Source organism: Fundulus heteroclitus, chromosome 22, assembly GCF_011125445.2.
Source record: "Fundulus heteroclitus isolate FHET01 chromosome 22, MU-UCD_Fhet_4.1, whole genome shotgun sequence".
Classification (NCBI taxonomy): domain Eukaryota; kingdom Metazoa; phylum Chordata; class Actinopteri; order Cyprinodontiformes; family Fundulidae; genus Fundulus; species Fundulus heteroclitus.
Window position 1 is genome coordinate 34,852,121 of NC_046382.1, and position 25,276 is coordinate 34,877,396.

Sequence of the window (25,276 nt, forward strand, 5' to 3'; positions counted from 1 at the left end):
TTACTGTCAAATCGTTACCATTGTTGTTGTTCTCTTGTTATTCTGTGAGTGAAATGCACATTTTTAATGAACAAGCACACAACTGTACAGAGGGTTAGAGGTCGGATTGAAACACTGAGCTGGAACTGTGAAAAGAAACGGGCAGCAGCCTCATTCCATGTCTGCGCTGGAACTCTGAGTGTTCGTTGTGTTGTACTGATGTTTTTCTCTTTCTTTCTTCATAGCTGATCTTCTTTACAGACTCTCTCTCCCTCTGTTGTAACCTGAATTTTATTTTCTAACCTCTCACCTGCTGTAGTTTACTACAGCCACCAAACCTTTTTCATTCTTTGCTTTTATTTTCCAGTATGGTCTTTCCTGCTGCATGCTTGTTTATTTCTCTGTCTTTGTCTTGTCAAGTGTTCATGCAACACAATAATGCTCTGCCGGTGGCCTTACATAATAGATTTTAAGCCTAGCTTATGATTTATGTTAGCCTATATGTACAGCAGCTGATCCGGGTGATTTAAAGCAGAATTTAAGCGTAAATCTGCTAAATGTTGATTGGTACCGGCTCTCTGATCCTCGCAGCCAGGAAGGATTCTCACTCTCTGGTACAAACAAAGCCCAAAAAGCCTAATCATAACTACAGTACTTAAGTAGTACTCCTAAAATACTCCTAAACTTGGAATATAGCTCTTTCAGCTATCAGCCCTGCTACAGAAATTATTATTTTTTTACTTGTAATGAAACAATTTAAACTTTTGCTTTCTTTTTGATGTCACCAAATAGGCCAGAATATACACGGAAAATCAACTTTACACCATCTCAGTTTTGTCACCTTGAAAATAAATGAATAAAAAAATCTAATTTTTATGATTTCTAAAATAGAAAATCACGCAAAATTTTGTTTTTTGTGGAAATTATCTTTTTGAAATTGTATTTAGAAACCCAATGGTTCCAGAAGCATTTAATTTTGGAGAGTCACAACTTTAAATGTAAAATACAAGTTTGGGTTTGTCTGTAATTGGCTGTTAGCATGCACAGTATCGTGATGTATCTAGGGTTTTTAGATTATTTAAATAGTGTTTATTGACCTAAATTTAGTTAAGAGGTTGTTGTTGTTTTTTGCTTTAGTTATGAATAACAATAAGTTAAATATTTTTTTTAATAATTGACTGAAAAATACCAAAATGACCCAAACTAAATCTTCAAGTTCTCAGCACATTTAGGTCGAGGTCTTTTCTGTCAGTAAAAAAATAAAATTAATTAAAACCAAACCACTATGGTGAAACTAAATCTAGGCATTTTGTAAGTAATGGACGTTAGGTAATTGAAGGCATTCATTCCACTTTCCTATAAACTTCTATGGTCGGCAATTTAAAAAAAAATAATCTTGGCAACTTAAAAAACTATTATTTTTTTTCAAAATGTATGGCATGTTTAGAGGATAATTGGGTTTTGTTATTTTGAAAGCTTAAAAAAATACATGGAATACCTAAAACTTTAGGCTCAGTGTGTCAAAAGCTCTGAAGCGACAGAAATGACAGCTTCCAGTTCCAAAGTGGTGTTTAGTGTGTCTCTGTTGGACCTCTCAGCTGGCTGTCATAGCGGGGACAGCCCAGTTAGTGTTTTTAGTTTTCTGTAGTTCTTCTTAAGAAATGAGCAACATATAATATACTATGTCATTACTTTGTCTTTTAGGACTTGCAGTTGGAGTATGGTCACGATTCTCCGAGTCTGCTGGGAGGGAACAAGTAAGTAAACCGTTGTTTTCGGGCTTTGTTCCTGCATCCCCCAGTTATACGTAGTTAGCCTCTTATCAATTAGGATTAAGAAGTCGGTGCTTTATCTGATTCCACCTCCTGGGAGAAGCAAAAGTAAAGGCTGACCACCCCACTCTTTGTGCCTTGGCCTCGGTACTGGAGCTGAAGACCTCGTCCCCTTCCCATGTTTTCGTAGACCTTTTAAGAGATAAAAAGCTGTTTTATAAGTGTTTTGCAAGTTCTTAGTTATTCAGGTCATAACAACAGCAAAAAGGCTTAAATCAGAGGCAACTGGACTTTTGTTCAGTTCTTTCTGAAAGCGTTTCGACACCTATCCAGGGGTCTTTGTCAATTCTGGTCGCTCGCACTTGAGCAACCTGCAGTTGGTGCACTGCTGTATTTAAGGACATGGAGGCCCGTCCTCCTTAGGCGCATTCTGATCGAAAGTCCGGTTTCCCCCGATTTAAGCCACTTTGCTGTTCCAATAGCACTCAGGAGATTTGGACTGAATGTGTTGCCTAAAAGTTGGGCTGCCGTGTTTTGGACTAGCTGAAGGCGGCAAACAGGACAGGTCCGGCACACACCGACATATTCATCCCATTCTACAACTCATACGTATTTCTATGTGCGTGTTAAACAGGAGCCTTCTCAAATCCGTCGAGGAAGAGCTTCAGCAGAGGTGAGTCGACCCTTTTTTTTCCACCCTTATCCAGTTTTACCGAACCGACAATGTGTTTTTACCGCATTCCCTCATCAACCAATCATTTAACGGCAGGAACTAACTGTGCCTACCACATGCCACTAATGCTGTTGTAATAATGACTTCAGGCCGTCACAGCTCTCCTGCTCTAGGTTCTGCTTTTCTGTGTTTTTCTTCTGCGGCTTGCTTTACGCTTCAACTGGAAAATGCTAGGCTTCTTTTGAGCTTCTTGCAGAAAGCATGGCTCTCAAACAAACACACACACACAGACACACACACACACACACCCTATGCATTTAGATGTATTACAAATTGAAAGATGGAGCGGGTTTAATTCTAGCAAACTACGCTGACATGTCATAGGAGAAACTCTAATTTGCTTAAATGATGATTACCGTTGTAATGGGCTCCTGAGAGGTAGTCCCACATAACAAACGTGTATCATCTCTAAGATTTTAAGGTCCAGTCTTCGCTTTGTTTGTTTGGTTTTGTCAGTTTTATTTTCTTTTGGGAGCTGCAGGAGAAAACGGTGCCTCTACAAGTCCTTGAAATTAGAAATTGTTTAATATGTCTTTAAAAACACAAAATGGAGTTAGATATGTGAATTACTTATCTCACTGCTGTATTATGTAGACTCGCTTAAGTTAAACCTTACTGTATAGCAATATTGAAGCTTGTATGGCGTGTATTACTTAGTTTTTAGCTGAGCGAGGGCCTAGTCTTGGTTTGCATTGCAAAGTCCGTAGTGCTGGTTTCTTGTTAGAAATTACATGTTGAAGAAAAAAAAACATTTTCCCATTTGAAGTAGTAGGAAATAGTAACAACAGAGAAAAAAAGGTGTTCTAAAAATATTCTCCCCTATTTTTACGCATCTTTATAGAGTCCATTCAACAGAAATCCTTCATGCAGACATTATAATTAGAACATCTACATATTGATAGTTATTACAGTTTTGACCCCAAAACAAGCCAAAAATATTAAACTGAGGCTTTAATGATTTTCCTTAAAGCTGAACCACTTTTTTAAAATGTTGGTGGTTAAAATTAGGCTTGCCTACTATTATTGATTCCAGATTTATTTACAGTGTAGCTCAGGGCCAGATCACAGTTCAGTGCAGTTACAAGTCACACAGGTGTGTTGGAGAGTTTTCTGATCATCAACAGTAAATGATTTGGTAAAAAGAAGTTGTGACAGATCCATCTGGTCAAGTAACAAAAACTGTTTGTGTTTGAAAGGACTGTCCGCACTTCCTGTTGTGGACAAAGTTGTTGGCACCCCTGGTAAAAGATGGGTTGAAAAGTTTGAACGCATATCTGCTTTTATTGGCGTAGCATATTTTCACAGAAGAGTAAAATTGTATTTTTTTTAATGAAGTTGCTGTTGGCACAATTGAAATCCCTTTAGAAGAAATCTAACGTAAAGCTAGGCTAGGGTCACCAATTTTTTTTTATTTATTTTTTTTATTTTTATTTTTTTCTGGAAGTTTCCCCAAGTCCCCTTTTGAATAACTGCGCATGCGCAAGACCGTCTCACCTGCTCTTTTGCTGTTCAGGGAGATTGCGTCTTAAAAATTTCCCAAATTCACTGTGGTCTTATTTCTTTCTACTGATGCCTTCCTCTTCTTCTCATAAGCTTGAAAGTGGTTCATTCATGTGACTCTAAGCCATTTTCAAAGTCTACGATGAAAGCAGTGGAGCTACAATGAACGGCTAACACGGAAGCAATCGATGCTAATCGGATATATAAACACTACAAGTGCGCGTGCGTAGCCGGGAAGCAGAAACTACTGTAACAAGGAACGAGCACGGACACTGCCGTTACCTGAGCGCGTCAGAATGATTGGCATGCGGGGCAATCAATAGATAAGGTGATACTCCCGGGGGGTGAGTATATAATGTTTATGGGCACGAGCAGGAATAAAACTCTGACAAATACATTGGTGTCTGTGCACCCACTGGGAGGCACCTTGTTGCGACAGTATCTTGATTTCAGAAGCCAGAATGGGCCAAACTTGTCAGACATACACGTTTTCATATCTGTCTCTTATATGAAGACGTGCTGTCATGGAGGTGGAGCATAAAACAAGTAAAGATGACCGTAGATCATTCTATTTGCCGTTTTCTGTTGAAATGGAGGACCATCCATTCTTTGTCCAATGAGAGGGAAGAGAAAGTAACCGAGAAAATAAAAAGTAATAACGGGAGAAAACGAGAGTATATTGTCGCAGCTATTATTACCAGGTGGAGATAATTGATGAGGGAACGGGGATAGGCGGAAGGATATCAGCTGTTCACTGTCTGTAGTGCAGCAGCCAGACCGAGTCTCTTTACTCGTGTTTAAAGTGGCTTTTTTAGAGCTAAAATAAGTGACTGCACGTTGAGAAAGGAGCCAAAATAACGCACCGCATGGAATTTACAAGTGACTTTAGAAGAAAAAATAAGTGAACTTGGTAACAATTCAGTCCTGTCTTCCCCCCTCTTCCTGTCAGCTCACTGTCAATAAAACGCGTGCCACTAGAGCCGCAAACACATTAAAAAAAAAAAAAAAATTTTTTTGTTTTGACCTCAAAACAAAATTTTATTGACCTCACCCTGCACGGTGAGGTCAATAAACCTCCATTGGTCACTGTTGGAGATACGCAGCAAAGAGTTGCATCTCAGGGTCAGCGAGTCTCGATAACAACGCTAACGCTGTGCCAACCGGTTACTTGGGGTGGATTGCAGGGGCAATTAAAGCATTTTCTGCCCTACCAACAGAAACGTCAATAAGAAACTGGGTAAACTCTTCTAAGATTTTATGGGAACACGTTGCATTTGGTCAGATGGGACTGAGCTTGAGCCTTTGTGCAGCAAACGCTCCAGGTGAGAGTGGCACGGAACAAAGAACGGATATGTGGAGATGTTCCTTGTTGAATGCAGCCATTGTTGAGTATGGTAGAGGATCTGTGATGCTGTGGGCCTGCTTCTTTCGCAAAGGAGCCTTGTTGGAGGTCATGGCATCAGGAAAAAATATGAAATCCCAGAACATTTGGAATAAAGACCTGCTGTTGAACAAAAAATCTCATTATTAGCGATTGCACTAGATAATGATCCAAAACATATTTCCCATTCAACAAAGAAGTAATTCAGTGTGAAATTCTGCAATACGCTGTAGAAGTTTGATTTTTCTCTTTGTTGATTTTTTTTTTCTACATCTTTACCTGGTGTGCCAACAAGTTTGTATGAAATAAATCAAGATAAATTAAAGCTGATTCTCTTTGCAGTTCTGCTAAGAATGGACGTGGCCACAACGCGTACTTTGTCGTTTGTGAGAAAGTGTCCGGCTGTAATTAAACCTGAGGGATTTGTGTGTTTTTTGCTGGGCTGGAATGCTTCAGTCCGCTCAGATCTGCCCTGAGTTTAGATCTTTACTCAGCTCTCCCTCCCCCCTCTTCCCTCTACCTTGATCCCATTTCCTCCTCCTCCTCCTGTTGTCATCTCCCATCCCTATTTGCTTGATCTCGCCCCCGTTACTCTTTTCCCGCTGCTACAAAATCTCCCCCCTTCTTCTTTTTACCCCGCTCCGATCGTTCCCTCCCCCTGTCTTCCCCTCTTCTCCCAGGGGCCATGTTGCACACTTAGGGGATGATGAGGATGATGATGATGGTGCAGATGATGATGATGAAACTCACTCTCAGTAAGTTCCCTCTCAGTTTCGGAGATTGGAAGCCTTTCTCTCCTTGTCTCCACATCTTCTCCTCACGCAGCCCTCTCATTAGACAAAGGTGAAAAGATGAGTACGAGAGCAAAACAAGGAGGAGGGCTTCTTGTCTTTTCAGCAGTTTCATCCACGTGTATCAATGCAGCACGAGCCACCATCATGCCGCCAGTCCTTGTGTGTGTGTTTTTCATGCTGCATCTGCTGTCTGATGTGAAGTTTTAAAGCTACTAACAGACTTAGAGGGACCGATGACACAGTTGGCAGTTTGCGTTCATAAAGCACTTAAAAAGAGATTTTAAGAACTGGAGATTTGATACAGGCCTCTGATCACTGCTTCAGGAGTAAGTTTTACAAAAACACGAAGGCTGCAGTGTCCAGGGCTTTGCAAAAGTAATCATACCCACTGCATTTTCCACATTTCGTCATGGCAACCACAAACCTCAGTGGATTTTTAGTCTGACTTTTTGTGATAGACAGTCGCCATAGTGGATAATTGTGAAATGGGAGGTAAATTATCCTTGGCTTTCGGAAAAAAATGTCCAAAAAAAAAAAAAAAAAAAAGCGGATTGTGTTTGTATTCAGCCCATTTTACTTCACCGAAGGGAAAAAAAAATCCAGCATCAAGTTTCCGTCTGTCACCGAAGTAGGAAAGAGAGTCCATCTGTGTGTATTTCATTGTCAGCATAAACAGCTGTTCTTTGAGAGGCTCAGCGGTTTCTTTGAGAACGCTGCTGATCAAACGGCATCATGAAGACAGAGGAACACAGCAAACAGGTCGAGGACTACGTCCTGGAGAGATTTACAACAACATGCCCAAGTTCTGATCAGTCCATCATCTGAAAATGTAAAGAGAACAGCACAAGTGCAAGCCTGCCAAGACATGGCCGTCCACCTGAAAAGAAAAGGCCGGGCAACTGGTGAGGAGCAGCCGAGATGTGTATTGTATATTGTAACCCTGGAGGAGCTGCAGAGATCATAACTCAGGTGGGAGAATCTTTTGACACTAAAAAGTGACGTGTTTGTGTAAGGAGAGAAAAAAATAAGCCCTTTCTGATAAGAAAAAGCCAAGTCCTTTTTCAGACAGACCCCCAGAAGATGTACGAGTGTAATTGTGCTGAAAAATGGTTGAGCAAAGGATTGAGTCGGATGAGCTGAATACAAATGCACAATCAGACGTTTACCTGCAAAACAAAATGTTGCAAACCATGTATCCCCTTTCTTCTACTTTGCAAATGTCTCTTTTTTTTTCTTTTCTTTATATTCTCAAATAAAATCCAAATAAAATTCACTGAAGTTTGTGGTTGCAAAAAAATGACATTCTTTTAAACAATTTCATTCTGCCAGATTACAAAGTTACTGTAATTCCTATAGTAGCATTAAAGTTTCACTCAAAACAACACAAGATCTTAGCTCAGTTTCATTTCATTCATCCTCATGACGTTTTCTTCCGGCTATTGTTCTGGTCTCTGCTTGCATTACCATCTGTGTGCCTCCTCGCTCCGTGTGTCTCTGTGTGTCTTTGTGCCCTCCAGCTAATGTCTGTCTTCTACTTCTACAGCGAATAACTGTGGAGCTTCTATTTTTGTGTAGGAACCAAATCACTGTGGTAGACCAAAGTGTTCCTTGTCAACAATATTTCCCACCACATTTAGAAAGGGATACTTTGCCCTTTGTGCATTGCTGGACTTTAAGTTGTTGTAGACAGCGTGCTCAAAATGACTGGAGGCGTGAAGAATATGACGCTGGAGTCAGTGGGATGTAACTCGGCCTGACCTCCAGTTTGATTCACATCAGATGCATCACAAAATGAACAGGAATACCTGGTCAGATCAGCTGAATGGACAGATTGAGATTCAATTAAGACATTGCAGTTTAACCCCAGTTATAAACCGCTGTGCTCAAGCTTAAGTTTATTATTCCATTTGGTCAAAAGGAGATCCAGTCGCTTGCATAAAGTCACTGACTTTGCATCGATCCCAGATACTGACCATGCATGTGGTGAATGTGGGAAGGAACCTCCAGCAGAACCCGGCTCAGTGGGAGTGACCTTCTGCCACAACTGAGTGAGACAAAAGGTTTAGAGGCACTGATCCAGGAGTCCTTTCTATGTTACAGAATTTGGTAAGAGTGAATGGAAGCAGTAGGTGCTTTGGGGGCTTCACTTCAGGGAGAGGGCTAAACAGAAAAGCTCTGAGCCGTTACTGAGATGAAAAACTGAGCACATATAGTGGCAGCAGGAGCGCCATCTGTTACTAGATAAGACAAGACTTCCTTTATTGTCCCACATCGGGGAAATTCGGGCGTGACACTGGCAGACACACAGTTACAATTATTAGCAAAGAAAAAAGAACAAACTAATCTAATCTAAAATTAGCTCCACAGTAAAAAAGAGTGGAAGATAAAGTAAACACCAGAGTAAATAAATATGGCACAGTGGAAAAAATAAAATGAACAGGGAAAAATGCTCCAGCCTTATGCACGATATGCAATGTGCATCTTGGTGCAGCAGCATCCCGAAGTAGCTAACGGCGTGTGCAAGTTAGCTCAGCAAACAGTTAGCTTACTAAGGGTTCAACAATAAAAAGACTGGGTCATGTGTGGGGTTAAGACATGAAGCTGCTGGCAGGAAGGCCTCTGCTGATGTCCCTCTCCTGGATACGAGCACACGCATGAAATGTGGGCTGGCTGTGATCCTCGTGTTCGCAGAATGCATCCAGATGTTTTCAGTGTTTTGAAATACAAACGTTGAAGCGCACCATTGTCAACGTATCGCCTGCATCAGAGTTTACTGATGCTGGCATGGGTCGACTGCAGCCTCACGTTCAGTTTCAACACTTTGAAAGATTTTTAAGCAGATCATACTTTGAATCCCTGATCAAAGTCTTACCCACTCTAACAATGTTGGCGTCAGGTATAGTGTTTTATGCTGATGATGTTTTGCTAAGTGCTAAAGCCGTGCAGCTGTCACCTGCCATCCAGCTGCGTCAGACTCACTGACGCTGTTTCAGCACATGTGCAGCGGAGGAGTCAGAAGCACCTCTGGCAGCTTCCTGGAGCCGCCTCCTTGGTTTTGTGTTCTGGACACAGTTCAGTTTGTCCAGAAGCTGCCGTCCCCGAAAGATCAAGGACAAAATTGGCTGCTCATAAGTGTGAACATCTATTTGGTTTTTGTGCAAAAAAGGGTGTTTGTTTCCTACTTGTCTGTTCTATGTTTGTTGTGTTTTCATTGACGGACACTTTAAGATGATTTTGGCCTGTTGTGTCACTCATTATTCATTACAGTTCATCTCTGTTACGAATGGGCTGGCATGAGTCTCATGGGAAAAAGTAAAGTTGTCATCTATAACCATATTTACCCTACTATTTAAAATGAAAATGTTGAACATGAAATAATTGATTTAATTTGAAACAGAAATGCAACTATTATTCAAACTAATGCTAAGATATATCTTTCAAAAAATATTTCAAATGTATATATTTTGACCATGACCTATACAAATATATAATGTGACACTCAGTGAAAGAATATTCAGTAATCTTCTAATTTACTAAGTGAAAACACAAGGTTTAATTACACTGTTTTTTAAATGCCTCTATTTCTGTTCATTAGGATGGTTTTCCACTTTCTAAGATCTGAATATTGCATCAGAGCAGTCAAAAAGTTTTCTAATACAGTAATGTGGTACTAATGAAAATGTGTTACCTGCTGAAAGTTATTACTGCATAGCAGCAGCAGGGAAGGACGCTGTTCACTGCTTGTTAAAGCTCTGGTCACTTGGCCTCTTTCCTGAGCAGCTTGTCAAAAGTAATTTGAGCCATAATACATAATTCTATACAGTCAAAAGTCTTAGTTTTTTATCTGATTTTAGTGTTTTCCAAGTCTGGATAAGTATGGAAACAGAAAATAGGTGTACAGAACAAACTTGTATCCCATTTCCAGGCTATATTTCCTTTCCCATTGTCTAAAAGTGGTGTCCTTCCAACCTTTTGTTTATCGTGTCCTTCCTTTTTGTTCCTTGTCCTTCTATTGTTTGCTTACTTCGTGCTCTTCTCATTCCTTGAGTCCTTCCTTGTATTCTTTTTCTTCTCTTTCTTTCCTCCTTGTGCCCATATTTCTTTCTCTCCTTTTCTTTCTTTTTCTTCTACCCACCCACCCTACCCCATCCATCCATCTGTCCGTCTGCCCATGTAAAAACAACTTTGGTATATCTTCATACTGGTAACCAGCCTCATCTCAACAAATCGGACACCTTCTTAAATTGAGAATTCACAATTCTAATAATAGTAGTAATAATAATAATAATAATAATAATACAGGACAGTTTGATCAAATAAACCTTACATGACAAATTATGACAAAAATGTAAGATTTTATCCAACTTGTACTCCATGGACGTAAAACCAAAGCCTCTCACTGCTAACCCTTAAAACTCTGGCTACCCTTTCCTGTCCGTGTTGCTTGTACTAAAACTGCATCTTTTCACCCTTCAGCAAATCAAGTACCATCAAGAGGCCGAAGGAGCCCCCTCCACTCCCTCCAAAGGTAGGAACGCTGGTCTTTTCCAGTCACTTTCAACCGTAATATTTTCTCCCACCGGGGGAAAAAAAACAACAACAACAACCCTGCTCTTTATTTTCTCGCAGCCCAAGTCTCTCAGCTCCTCCCAGCAGCACCAGAAAAACGACGATAGCCAGTCACACCAACACGACGACGACGCCGGAGGAGGAGGAACCATCAAGCGCTGCCCGACCACGGAGGCGGCGAGCCCCGCCAAGCCGTCCTCCAGCGTCCCCCCTCGGCCTCCGCCCCCGAAGCTGCCGCCCCACCGCCGCAGCAGCTTAGGTAACGACAGCCCGAAGCGAAAAGAGGCGGGAAACTCTGCCCCAGAGGATGATGATGATGATGGGAGCTTTAGGCATTTCTGGGAATGGCTCCACACGCCTCACACAGAGGAGGAGCTGGAGGAGGCTTGGGAGGTGCTGAAGGAGGTGAAAGAGGAGCAGGAAAAGGAAGAGAGTAAGAGCAGCTGATTGGTAGCCGGGTAGCGTCCGCAGACCCCGTTGTCCCCATCAGTTTTGTGGTCTCCTATTAGCCGGTCCTTTTTCTTGTAGACTAACTGATTTATTTGTTCCATGAGCCCATTAACAACTATGCTTTTTATTTTTTATTTTTTTGTTAAAAGTTCCTTCTCTTCATCAGCTCCTGCTCAGTATTACTGTTTGTCTTTTCTGCAGTCTAATTATTTTCCTTTTTTATTTTTTTTTTAATCCGATCAGTCAAAAGCTGCTATCGCTCCCCCTTTTCTTCCCAGGATGAGGAAATATTGTCCTGTCAGCATTCAGAAAAACGTTTAGCAGTAGGATGGCACCTAAAATGCAGGCCCATTAATCTCCTGCAGAACTTTAGAAAAGCAGAGAAAAAATGCTTTGAGGAGAAAAGTCCAGCATCTGAAGTTGTAGCTCAAACAGCAACGCTTGTTGTGTTGTGTGTCTGAGACGTGTCTCCTGCTGCTAGGATGTGGATTATTTTAGGCTCTGTCCGTCTACCAGAAGGTCTTAATCTCTCTTCTGAGCCAAAAAAATATTTTTATTCTCATAGATTAGCGTTGTGCGAAGTATTCAGCAAAGTGACGTCTTAGATGTTTGATCGCGACGGTTTTCATCAACACTTTGGTGGCTGGTCCGTTTTGGTTTCCTGTGCCTTCCAACCCACTTTGTGTTCATGACCTTTTTAACTTTTTCACATTTTGTCGCATTACAACCTCAAACGTCATGGGTTTTATATGGATTTTATGTGATAGAACGGCATAGAATAGTACCTAATTGTGACATAATCTCAGCATAAATCCAACCACGGTACTCTCTAAAGACCTCAGAGGCTTCTTGGAAAGCTCTAGTGAAGAAAACGTGACCTGAAAACGCATCAGTCAGGTCACGGTTGACAATAATTAGAGAAGCATCCAAGAAGGCCTTGGTAACTCTGGAGGAGCTGCAGAGATCCACACCTGAGATGGAAGAATCTCAGGTATATGCAGCTCATGATGAAGGGCATCGTTAAAACATCGCTCCGCTGCGGCCGCCTTCTTGACTGTTACATTTACAGAAAAGCTCCGGTGCATTATGGGTAAAGAGTGACTCATCGTAAACCCCCGCCTCCCGCGCTGTGATAGCTCCGTGATCAACACACATGGAGTAAGTCATTCTGGCTGGCCGGGCCAGGTGGCAGCATCATGCCGTGGGATTGCTTTTCTTCAACTGTCCTTTTTAAAGTCCGAATCTTAACACGGTTAGGAATCCGTGGTACGACTTCATAATCGATGTTGACAGACTCTCTCCGTCCAGTTGGACTGAGCATGAGCTGTTTTGTAAAGAACTGATTAAAAAAATGAGGCCTGTAGATGGGTAATAGCTGGCAGAGACAGACCACCAACGACTTGGAGCTTGAATTGCAGCTAAACATTGTTCTTCAGCGCTTTGACTGGGAGAAAGTTAAATCAAAAGTCACACCTTTTTAGATTTTATTTGTATAAAAATAAAGAAATGAGGACAATGTATAGCGTCCCTTCATTCTTTTGTGTTGCTCTTTCACATAAAATCCCAAAGAAAGACAGTAAAGCGTGCAGCTGTAATGTGGCAGAATGGGAAAAGGTCCAGGGGGTGTGAATACTTTTGCGGCGCGCTGTACCTTCCTCTGACCGGTCCTGCGTGCTTTGTGTTGTCTTCCCCCACAGGGACAGACTCGCTTCGGTACAAGCGTGCCGTGGACGTTAGGGCTAACTCGGTCCGCTTAGAAGCACGGGTTTGCTCCCGCCTGCTGGATTCTTTCTCACCGTCGTCTCTGACTGGATTCATTTTAGACAAACAGGCTTCCAGACGTTCCAAAAAAAAAATAAAAATAAAAAAAGACTTTGCGCAACATCAGCAGAGGGAATCATCGCTGTTTTCCCGTGTCTGAGCAGCACTTTGTTGCTACGAGAATAGCTGCATAAACACGGGCTGCGGGCAGATTTCTGCATCTTGACGTAGCCCCAGTCGCCCACTTGCCCTCGCCGCCTTACTGCCGCCCATCCACACGCCGCTGACGACACGTGAGCCGCAGCCCCCCAGGAGACCAGAGGTCTTTTTGTCTCTTCTTGCCGCTGCAGCTGCAGCCTGTAGCGCGTCGTCCTGTCTGTGCAGAGGTGGCTTTGCCAGTCGGTGCGCTTACGCCCTCCATCGCTCATGCACATGTTTGATCCTCTGTGTTCTTCCTGCTAGCCGGCTCCCACCCTCCTCCTCCTCCCTCTCTCCCTCTCTGCTCCCCAGATTTTGTTTTCTGGTTTTTGTTTCCTCACTGTCTTCAGTACGTGACGTTAACCTGCTTGCACCATAACCAGTAGTGTCTGAAACGGCTGCGTCCACTCACCCCCCCAGTCTCTGTGCTGCTGCTGCTCTTTTAGGCAACGGGCTGAACTCCCCCCACAACGGTGAGAGGGCAGTGGTAGACGAGAGGCAGTCCACCATGCCCCCTAGTGTCCCCGTACGGAAAGACAAGAAGGACGTACCGGTGAGTGGGCCGGAGACTGAGCCGCTCTGAACTTCTTGGTTCTGGATTTGTTGTTTACGCCAAATATTATTTTATTCAACGGTTTCTCGAAACAAACACGCACCTAGCTGTTTGTTCTGTCTGAATTGTAATATGTGGCTTCTGTCTGTGCCCCAGAAGCCCATCAGTAACGGTCTTCCTCCAACACCTAAAGTCCATGTGAGTATCCGCGTCTTTTTGTCCCACCAGTCAGGACTAGGGTTGGGAATTTAAAAGATTTTCACGATTCCGATTCCCTTATCGATTCTGTGAAACGATTCGATTCCTTATCGATTCTCTTTTCGGTTCCAATTTGGTGGAAAAAGGAGAACAGTTTGATGATGAGCATCAACTTTAACTTAACTATCACACGACCTTACAAACTAACAAGGTCAAGATGTCCACAGCAAATGTGCAACTGGAGTAACATTTATATTTGTTTAAATTAAAAAAAGAATATAAGAACAAACTTAAATACAGTAGATGAGTTGTTTAGAATACAATAAAATGTAAGTTTGTTGTGACAGTTGCTTATTAATCTATCTTTAGATAACCTCAGTCATCTAAATCTAATGGAGAAGCCATCCGTTTAATGAAAAAGCATTACTGTACAATTTTGGGAAATAAACTCGTCTCCCCCTGATTTAAATAAACAAGCGTCACCTTTCTCTCGCTCCCTGAACTGCGGAGCAACTTCGTAGCATGTTTCGGTACATCCATTGCAATGCCTAGAATCATGTAATAATTCCAGCTACCAGTAGTTCTAACTAAACATGCTACCAATGAAGGGCTGGATTAACGAGAAAGGCACACTCCCTTAATAACCCCAAAGAGAGGTAGGAAATTGGTTTATTTCCAGAAATGGCATATGATTTTCTAGGCACCAGCCAGTGATGTAAAACTAGCTACTTACCACCAGAGTTGCCATCCATGCTGGTCGTAACTTTAGCTTCTGTCTGGTAAGAATCAAAAACATGGCATTCATTAAATTGTATGCCATGTTGTGTGCGCAGGTGTTTCTGCCTGTTGGATCTATTTCCTCCGGCGGATGTAAATGCCACTTTGCAATGATTGCAAAGCGCCTCGTTGCCATCTTTCTCTTCCTTAAAATGAAGCCAAACTTTCAACCGCGCCGTTTTTTTTTGCTTTAAGCCTGACCACGCCGTATTTGCTTACTAAATGCCGTGTGCGTAACCTGCGTAAAAAACGTGACGTAACTTGAGGAACTTGCTGCTGTCGTGCTGCTCAGAGCCGGAGCACACGGAATCGAAAAGAGAATCGTTAAGCTCGCTGCCAAACGGTTCCATGGAATTGGAAAACACGGAACCGGTTCTGAACAAGAACCGGTTTTCGATTCCCATCCCTAGTCCGGACTTTTTGAGTTTGATGTTTCCCACGTCTGGATATGTGACAGAAAATGGATTGTGGACAATATTGCTCCTTCCGCCATTGTCTAAATGTTGTATCCATGTCATTTTTTTCAACGTCTATCCATCGTTCCAGCCGCCTGTCGCCCTTCCATATGTCCACATTTGTCCTTGTAGTCCCTCTGTAGGAACATCTGTAGTAAACTCCCAAGTTAATTCTTATATTTGTAGTGTAAAACACGGCTCAGGTTGACTAAGAAGTCAGAAATTCTGGATAAGTCGAGATTTCTCATAGACAATAAAGACGTGGGTCTTCTCTACCGTTTGCAGATGGGCGCCTGTTTCTCCAAAGTGTTTAACGGCTGTCCGCTGAAGATCCACTGTGCCACGTCATGGATCAACCCCGACACCAGAGGTAAGCAGTGGAGAAGCTGATGGCCTTCAGATCAATAAATTTCCATCTGGAATCTCTCTGTCTTTTTACCTTTGTTTGTTAAATTTAAACGTTTTTTTTTTTTTATTTGTTTCCGTGTTTTAGATCAGTATTTGATATTCGGAGCTGAGGAGGGAATCTACACGTTAAACCTTAACGAGCTTCATGAGACGACGATGGAGCAGGTCAGACCCAAGAGGATGAACACAAAAACCTCTTATGGCTTGTGAATTTTTTATTTATGCTTTTGACATGGGGGTAAAGTATTCATCCCCCTTTTAACTATTAATGCTAAAACCACAAACGTCTTTGTATTTAATTGGGATGTAATGTGATAGAAAATTCTGTTACTCTTTATAAATAAAATTAAATTATTTGTAGTATTCTTGTCGAGGAGGAGAGGATAACTGAGTGGAAAACTCTTCAAACTGGAGCATATTAACGGTTATTATTCTGTATTTACTGCATATGAATGAATTGTTTTTTTATGTTTGATTTGTAGCTGTTTCCTCGAAGGTGTACGTGGTTGTACGTCATGAACAGCTGTCTTCTTTCCATATCTGGTGAGTCAAGAAACTGGTTTCACTTCCTTAACAGGTGAATCATTGTTCTTATTATTTTTCCTCTGTTAATGACCTAATTTCTGTGATGAATGATGTCCCGCTGCAGGAAAAGCCTCCCAGCTGTACTCCCACAGTCTGTCCGGGCTCTTTGAACAGGCCAGACAGCTACAGAAGTTACCCGTGGCCATTCCCACACACCGACTGCCCGATAAGATCATCCCAAGGTAACCCGACAGTCCGCAGCTCCAAGCTCTCCATTATTTACAGTCTTTGTTTCCTTTTAAGCCGTTTGATCACCTCATTTTCTTTTATAAATAATAATAATACACTTTTATTCTCCCACTTGTGTTCAATAAGTTTACAGCAAAGGAAAGCAGCTGACTCAGAATGAAGGTGTTGGTTATTAACCTGTTAACTATTAACTAAGCCTGTTTTTCTTTGGTTATAGGAAGTTTGCTGTTTCCAATAAGATTCCAGACACTAAAGGGTGCCAGAAGTGCTGCGTAGGTCAGTATCTGCATGATTTTATGCTGTTTTATGTTCATTTTATAGCTCTGCTGTGAGCAGCTTTAAGGTTTTGTGAGCTTATAAACAGCTAACATTTGTGTTGCGTGTTGTTTTCCTGGCAGTGCGTAACCCGTACACGGGCCATAAATACCTGTGTGGGGCCTTCCAGTCCAGCGTCATGCTGCTGGAGTGGGTGGAGTCCATGCAGAAGTTCATGCTCATTAAGGTCAGTCCTCCCCTCCTCCGCGGTTAAAAGCCAAGAAATTAATTTACCCGATTGATGTAAATACTCCTCTTGTTGTGTTTTTTGTTTAATTTGAATAAAGTGATAAAAACATGTAATCTGGATTAAGAGCTTTACCTTCTCCAGTCTCGGTACACGCTGTTGCTGCTGAACGACCGACGGTGAACGACCAACTCTAGGTCTTTTCTTACCGACTTCTTTTGCTCAAAATAAACTAGTGTAAGCAGGTTAGCTGAGCTTTTCTTGTTGTGAGAGCAGAAACGCCTAAACCCAAAACTCCAGCCCACCCAACGCAGAGCCGCCTAAAACGACTTTTAATGTGGCTCCTGGAAAGGTTTATTGTTTTTAGCATTTTCCAGGTCTGGATAAAGTCCCCTGTCCCCACAAACCCAATACAGGCTGATAAGTGTAACAGTTTTGTTCCAGTATTTTACTGATGAGTAAAATAGTTTTAGACTTACTGATTGAACTCTGAATGCTCGCTCACTTACAATTTTATTTTAGAAAAACAATTTTGTTTTTTTTTCAGGTCCCCGATTTATAATTCCAGGTTGAACTGTTTTACTAATTGCCTTAAAAATCGCTAGAATTGCTATTTGACGAGTTCGACAGTTTTAGATTTTGAGACTGAACTGGCCTTAGTCCAGAAACCACAAGAACTGGAAACCAACCCTTCACCAAACTCTGAAAATATGAACCCAGTTTAAGCACTGGGGTGTTTTCTGGTTTGTGGAACCTGCAGATTATGAAGCCTGACTACAAGTCAAGTACTTTTAAGGTTAATAGGTTATTATCAAAGGCCCAGAATCTAGAAATTTAAGCCTGTGTGAAGTTGAGACGTGTGGCAGAAGTGAGACATTTCCTTTCGTTGGTGCCGTTTGCTGCTGAGCTGGACGTGTCGTCCTGATCAAAAAAACAAGAAACCAAGCCAACTTAAAGTCGTTCAGATTATGCATCGCTGGGCCGACCCGTTCTCACTGCGTCAATTCCTCTTCCTCCGCAGAACATCGACTTCCCGTTGCCATGTCCGTTGGAAGTCTTTGAGATGTTGGTGGTCCCAGAGCACACCTACCCTCTAATCTGCGTGGCGGTCAGCAAAGGAACCGAGCTCAACCAGGTGGTTCGATTCGACACCGTCAACCCCAACGCTACCTCCTCCTGGTTCACAGAAGCAGGTTAGAGCAGCGTGGCTCATTCCGCTGCTTTTATTTGTTTATTCTTTAAGCAAACCTGCGTAGAGAGATAAAACTAAAACTGCTGACGCTCCTCTTCACAGACATGCCGCAGACGTGCGTGATCCACGTCACGCAGCTGGAGCGAGACACTATTCTAGTCTGCCTAGACAGTGAGGAATACAGTTCACTCTAGTGTCTACAATGCATTTCTACCCCACCCTAACCACTTCTTGTTGTTTCTGTGTGGCTCAGGATGTATAAAGATAGTGAACCTCCAGGGTCGGCTAAAATCCAGCCGGAAGCTATCGGCCGAACTCACCTTCAACTTCCAGATCGAAGCTATAGGTAAAGAAAGGACTAACCAGAGGAATCTGGGGACCATGTTTGACTAAGAAATGATGTGACACAAAAAAACATTTAATATTCAGATGCTTTAACAAAATCTTCACGTACTGATTTCTTCTGGAGTAGCCGTTTATTTTATTACACATAAACAGAAGCGATATCGACAAAAGACATGGTGAGGAATAGGTTAGGACACCCTGCCCTTAAGAGTCTGGTCTTACCGCCCCGGGGTTGTTTTGGCCCATTTTCATGGTGAAGGGTCCAGTTCTGGGGCAGCTTTGCTTTAGTCACTGCTGCTCTCACGGTTTCCTCAAGGATCCAGGGTGGATTCCAGGTGCTGCTGCTGGAAGGCGAGTCCATGACACGTCCACCTCCATGCTGCACAGTTGATATGAGGAGCTTTTGCTGGAATGCCGTAGTTGGTTTATGCCAAACCCGACCCCGGTTTGGTGTCCAGACATTTCAGGATTAGACTCCATAGGTCCAAGCAACTTTGTCCCAGAGCTCCTGGTCTTTGAGAAAATTCTCCTTGGCAAACGTCACTCTGGTAGAGAGCAAATGTTTCCTCTATGTGCCCCTACCAAAAAGGTCCAACTTGTGCATCCACTCTCATGCTGTAGGTCCCATATCGGCTTCTCAAGGTTTCTGGAGACATGTTTAATCACCCCCCCCCCCCCCCCCCCCCCCCCCACACACACACACACACACACCACCAGGCTTTCTGGGGGGCCTCAGGCAGCTCTTGGATCTTACCATGGCATTCAGTCCCTTCAGCAGCCACCAAGACCAAAGTCTCTGAGGGTTAAACAGCCTTATTGAAAACGCTGAGTCATGATGTTCTCATCATGTGCATCTGGTTTGACACGCCTGTGTGGGAGTTTAGTATTTTTAAGATGGAATAATTAAGGGGTGTCCTAATTTGTTCTTAACCAGGAAAGTTTTAGAGGCCTTCAGTTTTTATTTTATTACTTAAATTGCACATTATCGTTAATTTTGATATCAGGTGTGATTTAAAAAAAAAATACACAGGTCGTTGTAGGGTGTCCTAATTGTTTCACATGACTGTCAGAAAGGTGGAAAGTATTACTTTTGCTTATAGAAAGTTCACTTTAAATGTTCATGCTAGTAGCATCATGTTTGGGGAAAGCAGCATGATGAAGGTCCGCTCTTTCTCAGTTTGTCTTCAGGACAGCGTCCTGGCCTTCTGGAGACATGGCATGCAGGGTCGGAGCTTCAAGACCAGCGAGGTTAGTCTCATCCCTGCAGCTTGACTGTATAGCTGGTCCTCAGACTGTGGCAGAGGGTTAACCACTAGATAACAAGGCTGTAAGCTTTTTTTCCCCACCCTTCTGGTAGTAATGCATCTTTATCTACATGCTATTGATGGGAGGTTTTTGTTTTAGTTGAGGCTATTTTGCTGAGGAGATGAGTGGCTGTCAGCCTCATCTGTTCAGATCAGTCACGCGTTTGAAGCTAAACACCAAATAAACCTCAGTGGGAAGGTGACATCTGCAGTTTTTCACCAGCCACATTTCCGTTTCTCTCCATGTGATCAACATCCCGTCATGAAGTTGGTGTAAGCACATGAAAAGAAAATACATCAGAGCAGTAAAAAAGCTTTTTTTTGGTCTGGTTTGAATCTCTAGATCACGCAAGAGATCTGCGACAACACGCGCATCTTCAGACTACTGGGATCCGACAGGTGAGAGACGCATCTTGTTTCTGGTCTTGTAGGTTTTCTGAGCGATGTGCGTGCTCGTATGTGGAGAGATGCTAGGCAGGACATGTGTTTTCTGTTCCCTGCAAAACGTCCTCGTCCTAAATAAATAAAATCCAGTTCAGTCGATTGAAGGTGACGAGGAAGCTATGAATGAGGTTTGTTAGAGAGCAGTAGTCAACAGTTTAAAGCAGAATTAGGCTATAAAACAATCTAACAATCTTTGAACAGCCCATCTGTTCAATCCATCGTCTAAATTTGGAAAAGGTTTGGAGCATCTGCAAATATATGAAGATGTACGTCTGTACATCCTGCCTGGCCTGGCTTGGAGAGCACCAATCAGAGGAGCAGCTTGGTTGGACCTTGAAATGTACCACGCTGTTGGTGTATTACCTAAAATCTCAGTAAAATACAATGAAGTTGTAACAGGACTAAAAAGCTCAGGGGTTTGATTACTTCTGCATGGCACTGTAAGCAGGTTCTTGTATCTTGATGCACCAGACGATGGCCTGATCCTCAACACGGTGGCAGAGAGACAACTTTCACCGACCCAGAAGTTTATGCTGTGCCTCCTGTGCTAATTGTTTTTTGTTTTTTTGTTTTTTAAGTTTGGCACAAAATGTAGAAATTTCTGTTGCACCTTTTTTAAGCAGTTTTTGTTAAAGTGTGAAGACAGCCAGTGACTTTCCGTGCACACACTCAAACACACTGTTAACTCCTCTCTGATGTCCTGTCGGCGAAGACGCACTGATTGTAGAGACCCAGACTCAGAGGACAGAGGCCGCTCTCTGCCCAGGTACACACGCCGCAGCTTGGTGCTCTTACCTTTGCCTTCTTCTGGGAATTCCTAAAAAAAATTCTTCTGATCGTGCTGGACGATTCTGGTGTCCGTTACCTCCTCACCTATCCTCCCGAGTCCAACTAGGGATGAGGTGTGAAGGTTACGAGTCTTTCGGTCTGTCCAAGGTTTCCTCGGGGTGAACAGGATTATTTGCCGTCGTCTCTCTCTCTCTCTCTCTCTCTCTCTCTCTCTCTCTCTCTATGCCATCTTTTTTAATGTATTTTTTTCTAATAACACCCTTGAACCAACTGCTCCGTGGGTTGCTGATTGACCACACGTTCAATCCTGGGTCTTCATCATTCCTTTATTCTTTGTTTTGCTCTAGTTTTGCTTTTGTTATGGAAGTTCCTTTAATTCTGAGTCTGTGTGCGCACGTTTCAGGGTGGTGGTGTTGGAAAGCCGGCCGACGGACAACCCCACGGCCCACAGCAACCTCTACATCCTGGCGGGCCACGAGAACAGCTACTGAGTCCCACCCTCGCACCCCTGAGACCCCCGCCCCCCGCGTCGCCCACCAACGCAGACGAGGGAGCAACCAAACGAGCCGGTAGTCGCATCCATCCCAGCGCCGCAGCTTAACCCCCGAGATTAGGAGCTTGTGAACGGAGGTCCGGCTTATTTAAGCAGCGTCAGTGTGTTATATGTGAAAGGTGTCTGTTGGGGGGGGGAAGGGGGATGTTGGACTAGTTTACGTGAAAACAAAGAGTCTAAACACTTGGCCTGAAGGCAGCGTGAGTCGTCCTCTCTGAGACACCGCGTCCCTCCTCAACCCTTTTCCCTGCAGACTGCACATGGAGTATAGAAACATCCAGAAAAACACTTCAACGCTCTACTAGTCCTTCCTGTAATACTACTGCTGTTTGTGCTGAAGCTTCGTAGAAGCCCCCAGAAGCCCGCCCTTCCTCTGTGCCCCTCTGATCTCTTTTTCTTTCCTCCCACATTTTGTTTTGAACTGTCCCTTTATTTATTGTGGCATGACGTAACTCTATTAACGAGGATGGCTTTCTTAATTTGTCGTAAAATGTTCTTTTTGGAGACAAAAAAAGGAAACCAGACTAAAAAAAAAACAAACAAAAAAAAACAGACGAGAACATTTGCCACTTTCGCTAACATTAAATCTCAGTACCCGTCACTACACCACACAAGTGCTTATGAAACCTTTATTTAATGTTTGTAAATACAAATTTTGTTTTTGTTTTTTATTATTATTGGCAAAGACGAACACTAAAAATAACGAAAAGGTCTGGTTGTGTATATAGATGTGTGAATAGCTGCTCTGTCGAACTGCGGAGACGGCAGGAGGCGCGGAGGATCCACGGAGGACCGCGTCTCTCGCTCCTGTAACGAGGCGCGGGGTTCGGTTCTCCTCAGGTGGACGGCTTTAGCGATCAAACATTTCCCTCGAAAGGTTCAAACTCTAAGATGCCGACGTTTCTGCTCGTTTTCATGCTAGCTGCACGCGTCGCAGTCCTCATTTCGGATGTTTCCGGCGTCGCCCCTTTCGCTTTATTTTTTAACGCTCTTTTAATCAGAAACATTTGTCCCTTTTTATGTTTGTTTTTTATCGACCCACTGGTGTTTTAAAAATTTGCACGAGGAAACAAAACAAAAACTTCACAAACAAGTGTGATGTCATAACAGTACGTTGACTGCGTGTTAGTGGGCAGGTGGATGCAGAGTGCGCCCGTACACGTGCATCTGCTGTCTTCCTTCACCTGGCTGAGCTAACGTTGGACGGGACGCAGGAATACGCAGAATCAAACCTTTAGCCGGGATGCCAGACTCCTTCTCACACCGTCCAACACTCCAAGAGCTTTGTGTTCACTTACCTGGGCTTTCCCGCCGTGTTTTAAAGCCACCGATTAAAATGTGTAACTCGACCAGACGTACCGCGGCGCTACTGACCTGACGTCCCCTTTAGGCAGGGGCCAGTGACCCGTATTGGCGTGTGCCATGGCTTCAGAACCACAAAAAAAATGTTTGTTTGACGTCCATGTAACTTTTGTTTTTTCCCTCCCAGAAGCTTTCCTAGAAATAGATTGGTAACTGAACGTATCACAAATGTGGAAGTGTGTCTGCTCAAAGCAGCCGTAGTCAGTAAACATCAGAGCTCTGCTGCCACCTGCTGGCGTGTTTCTGAGGCCCTCTGTTTAAATCCCAGCGGCTCCTCCCTGCAGCAGCTCTTGGGTCGAGGAATCCGGAGCAGACGCCGCGTCGTCTGGCGGTGCTACAGACGGTCCAGGCAGAAGACCCAGAAACACTAAATACTGACGTGGGCACACATGAGCAGTCCAGCCACAGAGGGACAGTTTGGGTATCTTTACAGTGACTTCTAAAATTAAAATAGAATCTGGCAGCACCTGCTAGAAATTCAGCTGCTGCTGCCATTTTTTGTTATGCAGATGATAAAAGGAATCCCTACTAGCACAACAGGAGCAGGAACATTTATTTTGAAGGTTCTTGGGCTTCGAGGTTAATGCCCGTAGATGAGTATAAAAGCTCCTGGGTCCAAACAAGACAAACGAATCTTCCCGTCCCGGCATGGCTACACGCTGTCCGGGGCTGACGGGAACAACTCCGCTTCATTTAAAACGTGTATTTTTCTAAGGATCTGTGTGTTGCTCAAAGGAACCCGCCATCGGGTTCAGGTTGAACACGCTGGTTAGAAAGCTTCTTATTTTTATGGCTTGTATTCAAAATAAATGTTTTTTTTTTTGTTTTGTTTTTTTACTGTCTTAAAATCCACAAACTGGAGACTCTCGCTGAAAAGGGTAGATGCCAAATTTATTGACCTTACGTTTGATATAATTTTACACTTCAGTTTGATTTTTACACTTTCTCTAAATAAAGAACAATAAAAGCAATTAAATATAATAAAAATTATCTAGGTCCTTATTTTATGTCGAACAATATATGTATATATATATTTTTTAATACACTGCTTAAACATATTCTTAAACCTCGTGGCCATATTTAGATAGTCTACCTCGTGATTTATCCTAGATTTAAAAAAAAACAAAATACAAAAATCCGCTTCTCAAGACAGATTTCTGCAGGTTTCTGGTTTCGTGTCTAAAACTCCTTTGAATCTCTCCATCTTACCAAGCTGTTGTGTTTTTGAACAGCGCTTTCTCGAATAATGCACCCGTAAATACTTCTGATGATCTGAAGTTATTATCGCACATCTGATGGTTTTTTTTTTTTGTTGTTGTTTTTTTATCTCTTTGTGGCCAATGTGTTTCGGTTGCTTTAGCTTGTTCTCCCTTTCTGCTTTTCACGACTTCAAGCCTAATAATGGGGAGAAAACATCTTTCATGGGTTCATGTTGGATTCCATCATGCTGTCTGCGAACGCCCGCCCTCATCCACACAACCCCAGGAATGCTGAAAGCGGGGAAAGCCCCGTGTCTAATGACGAGAATCATGTAGAATTAGTCTCTTTAAGATGTTTCTGGTACCAGACGTGTGAATTTTCTGGACGAAAGAGGAGCATAAATATCATAGCCTTGGGATTTCATGTTTGGAAGCGTCACCTGTCTGCGGCTCATCAGTGTTAAGTCATTCAGAGTTAAGCCCCGCTCCCCCCCCACGCCCCACCTTCCCGACGTGGAGCCAAAACGCAGCAGGTGACCGCCGCCTCCTCTGTCGCATCACTTTGGTTTTGTTTTCATGATGCAATGCAAACGTTATAAAGTGTAAATAATGTAAAATAAAAATGGGTTTGTTTTACATACTGTATAATTGCCTATATTTTGGTTCAGAAGTGTAACAGATTTATGAGATGACAGGTTAACACATTAAAACGAAGGAACTGAAGCTTTGGAGGTCTTGTGGTTTGTTCATTTGTGCTGTGGGGTCACTTTAAGGTCGCCCTTAAAGTAACAGTTACCTGCACAACCACAAATTTAAGCCTATTTTATTGGGATTTTTTTATTTAATCGGTGTGAAAGAATAAGACACTGCAACAAAAAGGGGCCTAAAAGTAAAAACTTTCCTTTTTTTAAACTATTTTCATATTTTTATTTTATTTCTTATAAATAAAAAAGTAAAAACTTTCTTGAAATTAGTGTATTTGTCCTTGATTTGAGCAGGTAAATAAGAGCACCAGCCAATGGAAGTGAGTATTTGACCCCTAAAATAAGATAGACTGCACTTGAAATAAGATGGAGATGAGTTCCTATTTTAAGTGCAAAAAACTTATTCCATTGGCAGATTATTTAAACATGCCTGCTCAGATCAAGGACAAATTCGCTCATTTGAAGAAAACTTTAATTAGTTAAAAAAAAGGGAACTAAACACAAGAATGTAGATAGTGTGGCCTGTTTATGTTTAGTAGCCTTTGCTTTGATGTTCCTAAATTATACCCAGTTCAGTCAG

At 42.6% G+C, this 25,276-nt stretch overlaps 1 protein-coding gene across 12 annotated transcripts in view; it reads left to right on the forward strand.

Annotated features, from left to right (window-relative positions):
- LOC105917631 (mitogen-activated protein kinase kinase kinase kinase 3) overlaps window positions 1–24,715 on the forward strand; it is a 56,869-nt gene extending 32,154 nt beyond the window's left edge. For 4 of the 12 annotated variants that reach the window (XM_021310600.2, XM_021310603.2, XM_012852491.3 and 1 more), the window contains 20 exons: window positions 1,684–1,736; window positions 2,386–2,424; window positions 6,046–6,120; window positions 10,636–10,687; window positions 10,789–11,161; window positions 13,584–13,690; window positions 13,847–13,888; window positions 15,406–15,490; window positions 15,614–15,693; window positions 16,011–16,071; window positions 16,178–16,295; window positions 16,520–16,578; window positions 16,701–16,804; window positions 17,826–17,997; window positions 18,099–18,167; window positions 18,250–18,342; window positions 19,519–19,589; window positions 19,989–20,044; window positions 20,802–20,855; window positions 21,282–24,715. In XM_021310600.2, coding sequence (XP_021166275.2) covers window positions 1,684–1,736; window positions 2,386–2,424; window positions 6,046–6,120; window positions 10,636–10,687; window positions 10,789–11,161; window positions 13,584–13,690; window positions 13,847–13,888; window positions 15,406–15,490; window positions 15,614–15,693; window positions 16,011–16,071; window positions 16,178–16,295; window positions 16,520–16,578; window positions 16,701–16,804; window positions 17,826–17,997; window positions 18,099–18,167; window positions 18,250–18,342; window positions 19,519–19,589; window positions 19,989–20,044; window positions 20,802–20,855; window positions 21,282–21,369 — 1,851 coding nt within the window. In that variant the 3' untranslated portion in view covers window positions 21,370–24,715. The remainder of the gene's footprint in view (window positions 1–1,683; window positions 1,737–2,385; window positions 2,425–6,045; window positions 6,121–10,635; window positions 10,688–10,788; window positions 11,162–13,583; window positions 13,691–13,846; window positions 13,889–15,405; window positions 15,491–15,613; window positions 15,694–16,010; window positions 16,072–16,177; window positions 16,296–16,519; window positions 16,579–16,700; window positions 16,805–17,825; window positions 17,998–18,098; window positions 18,168–18,249; window positions 18,343–19,518; window positions 19,590–19,988; window positions 20,045–20,801; window positions 20,856–21,281) is intronic. The other 8 variants (XM_021310608.2, XM_012852498.3, XM_012852499.3 and 5 more) reach the window with 5 other exon arrangements.
- Window positions 24,716–25,276: the final 561 nt, after the last annotated feature.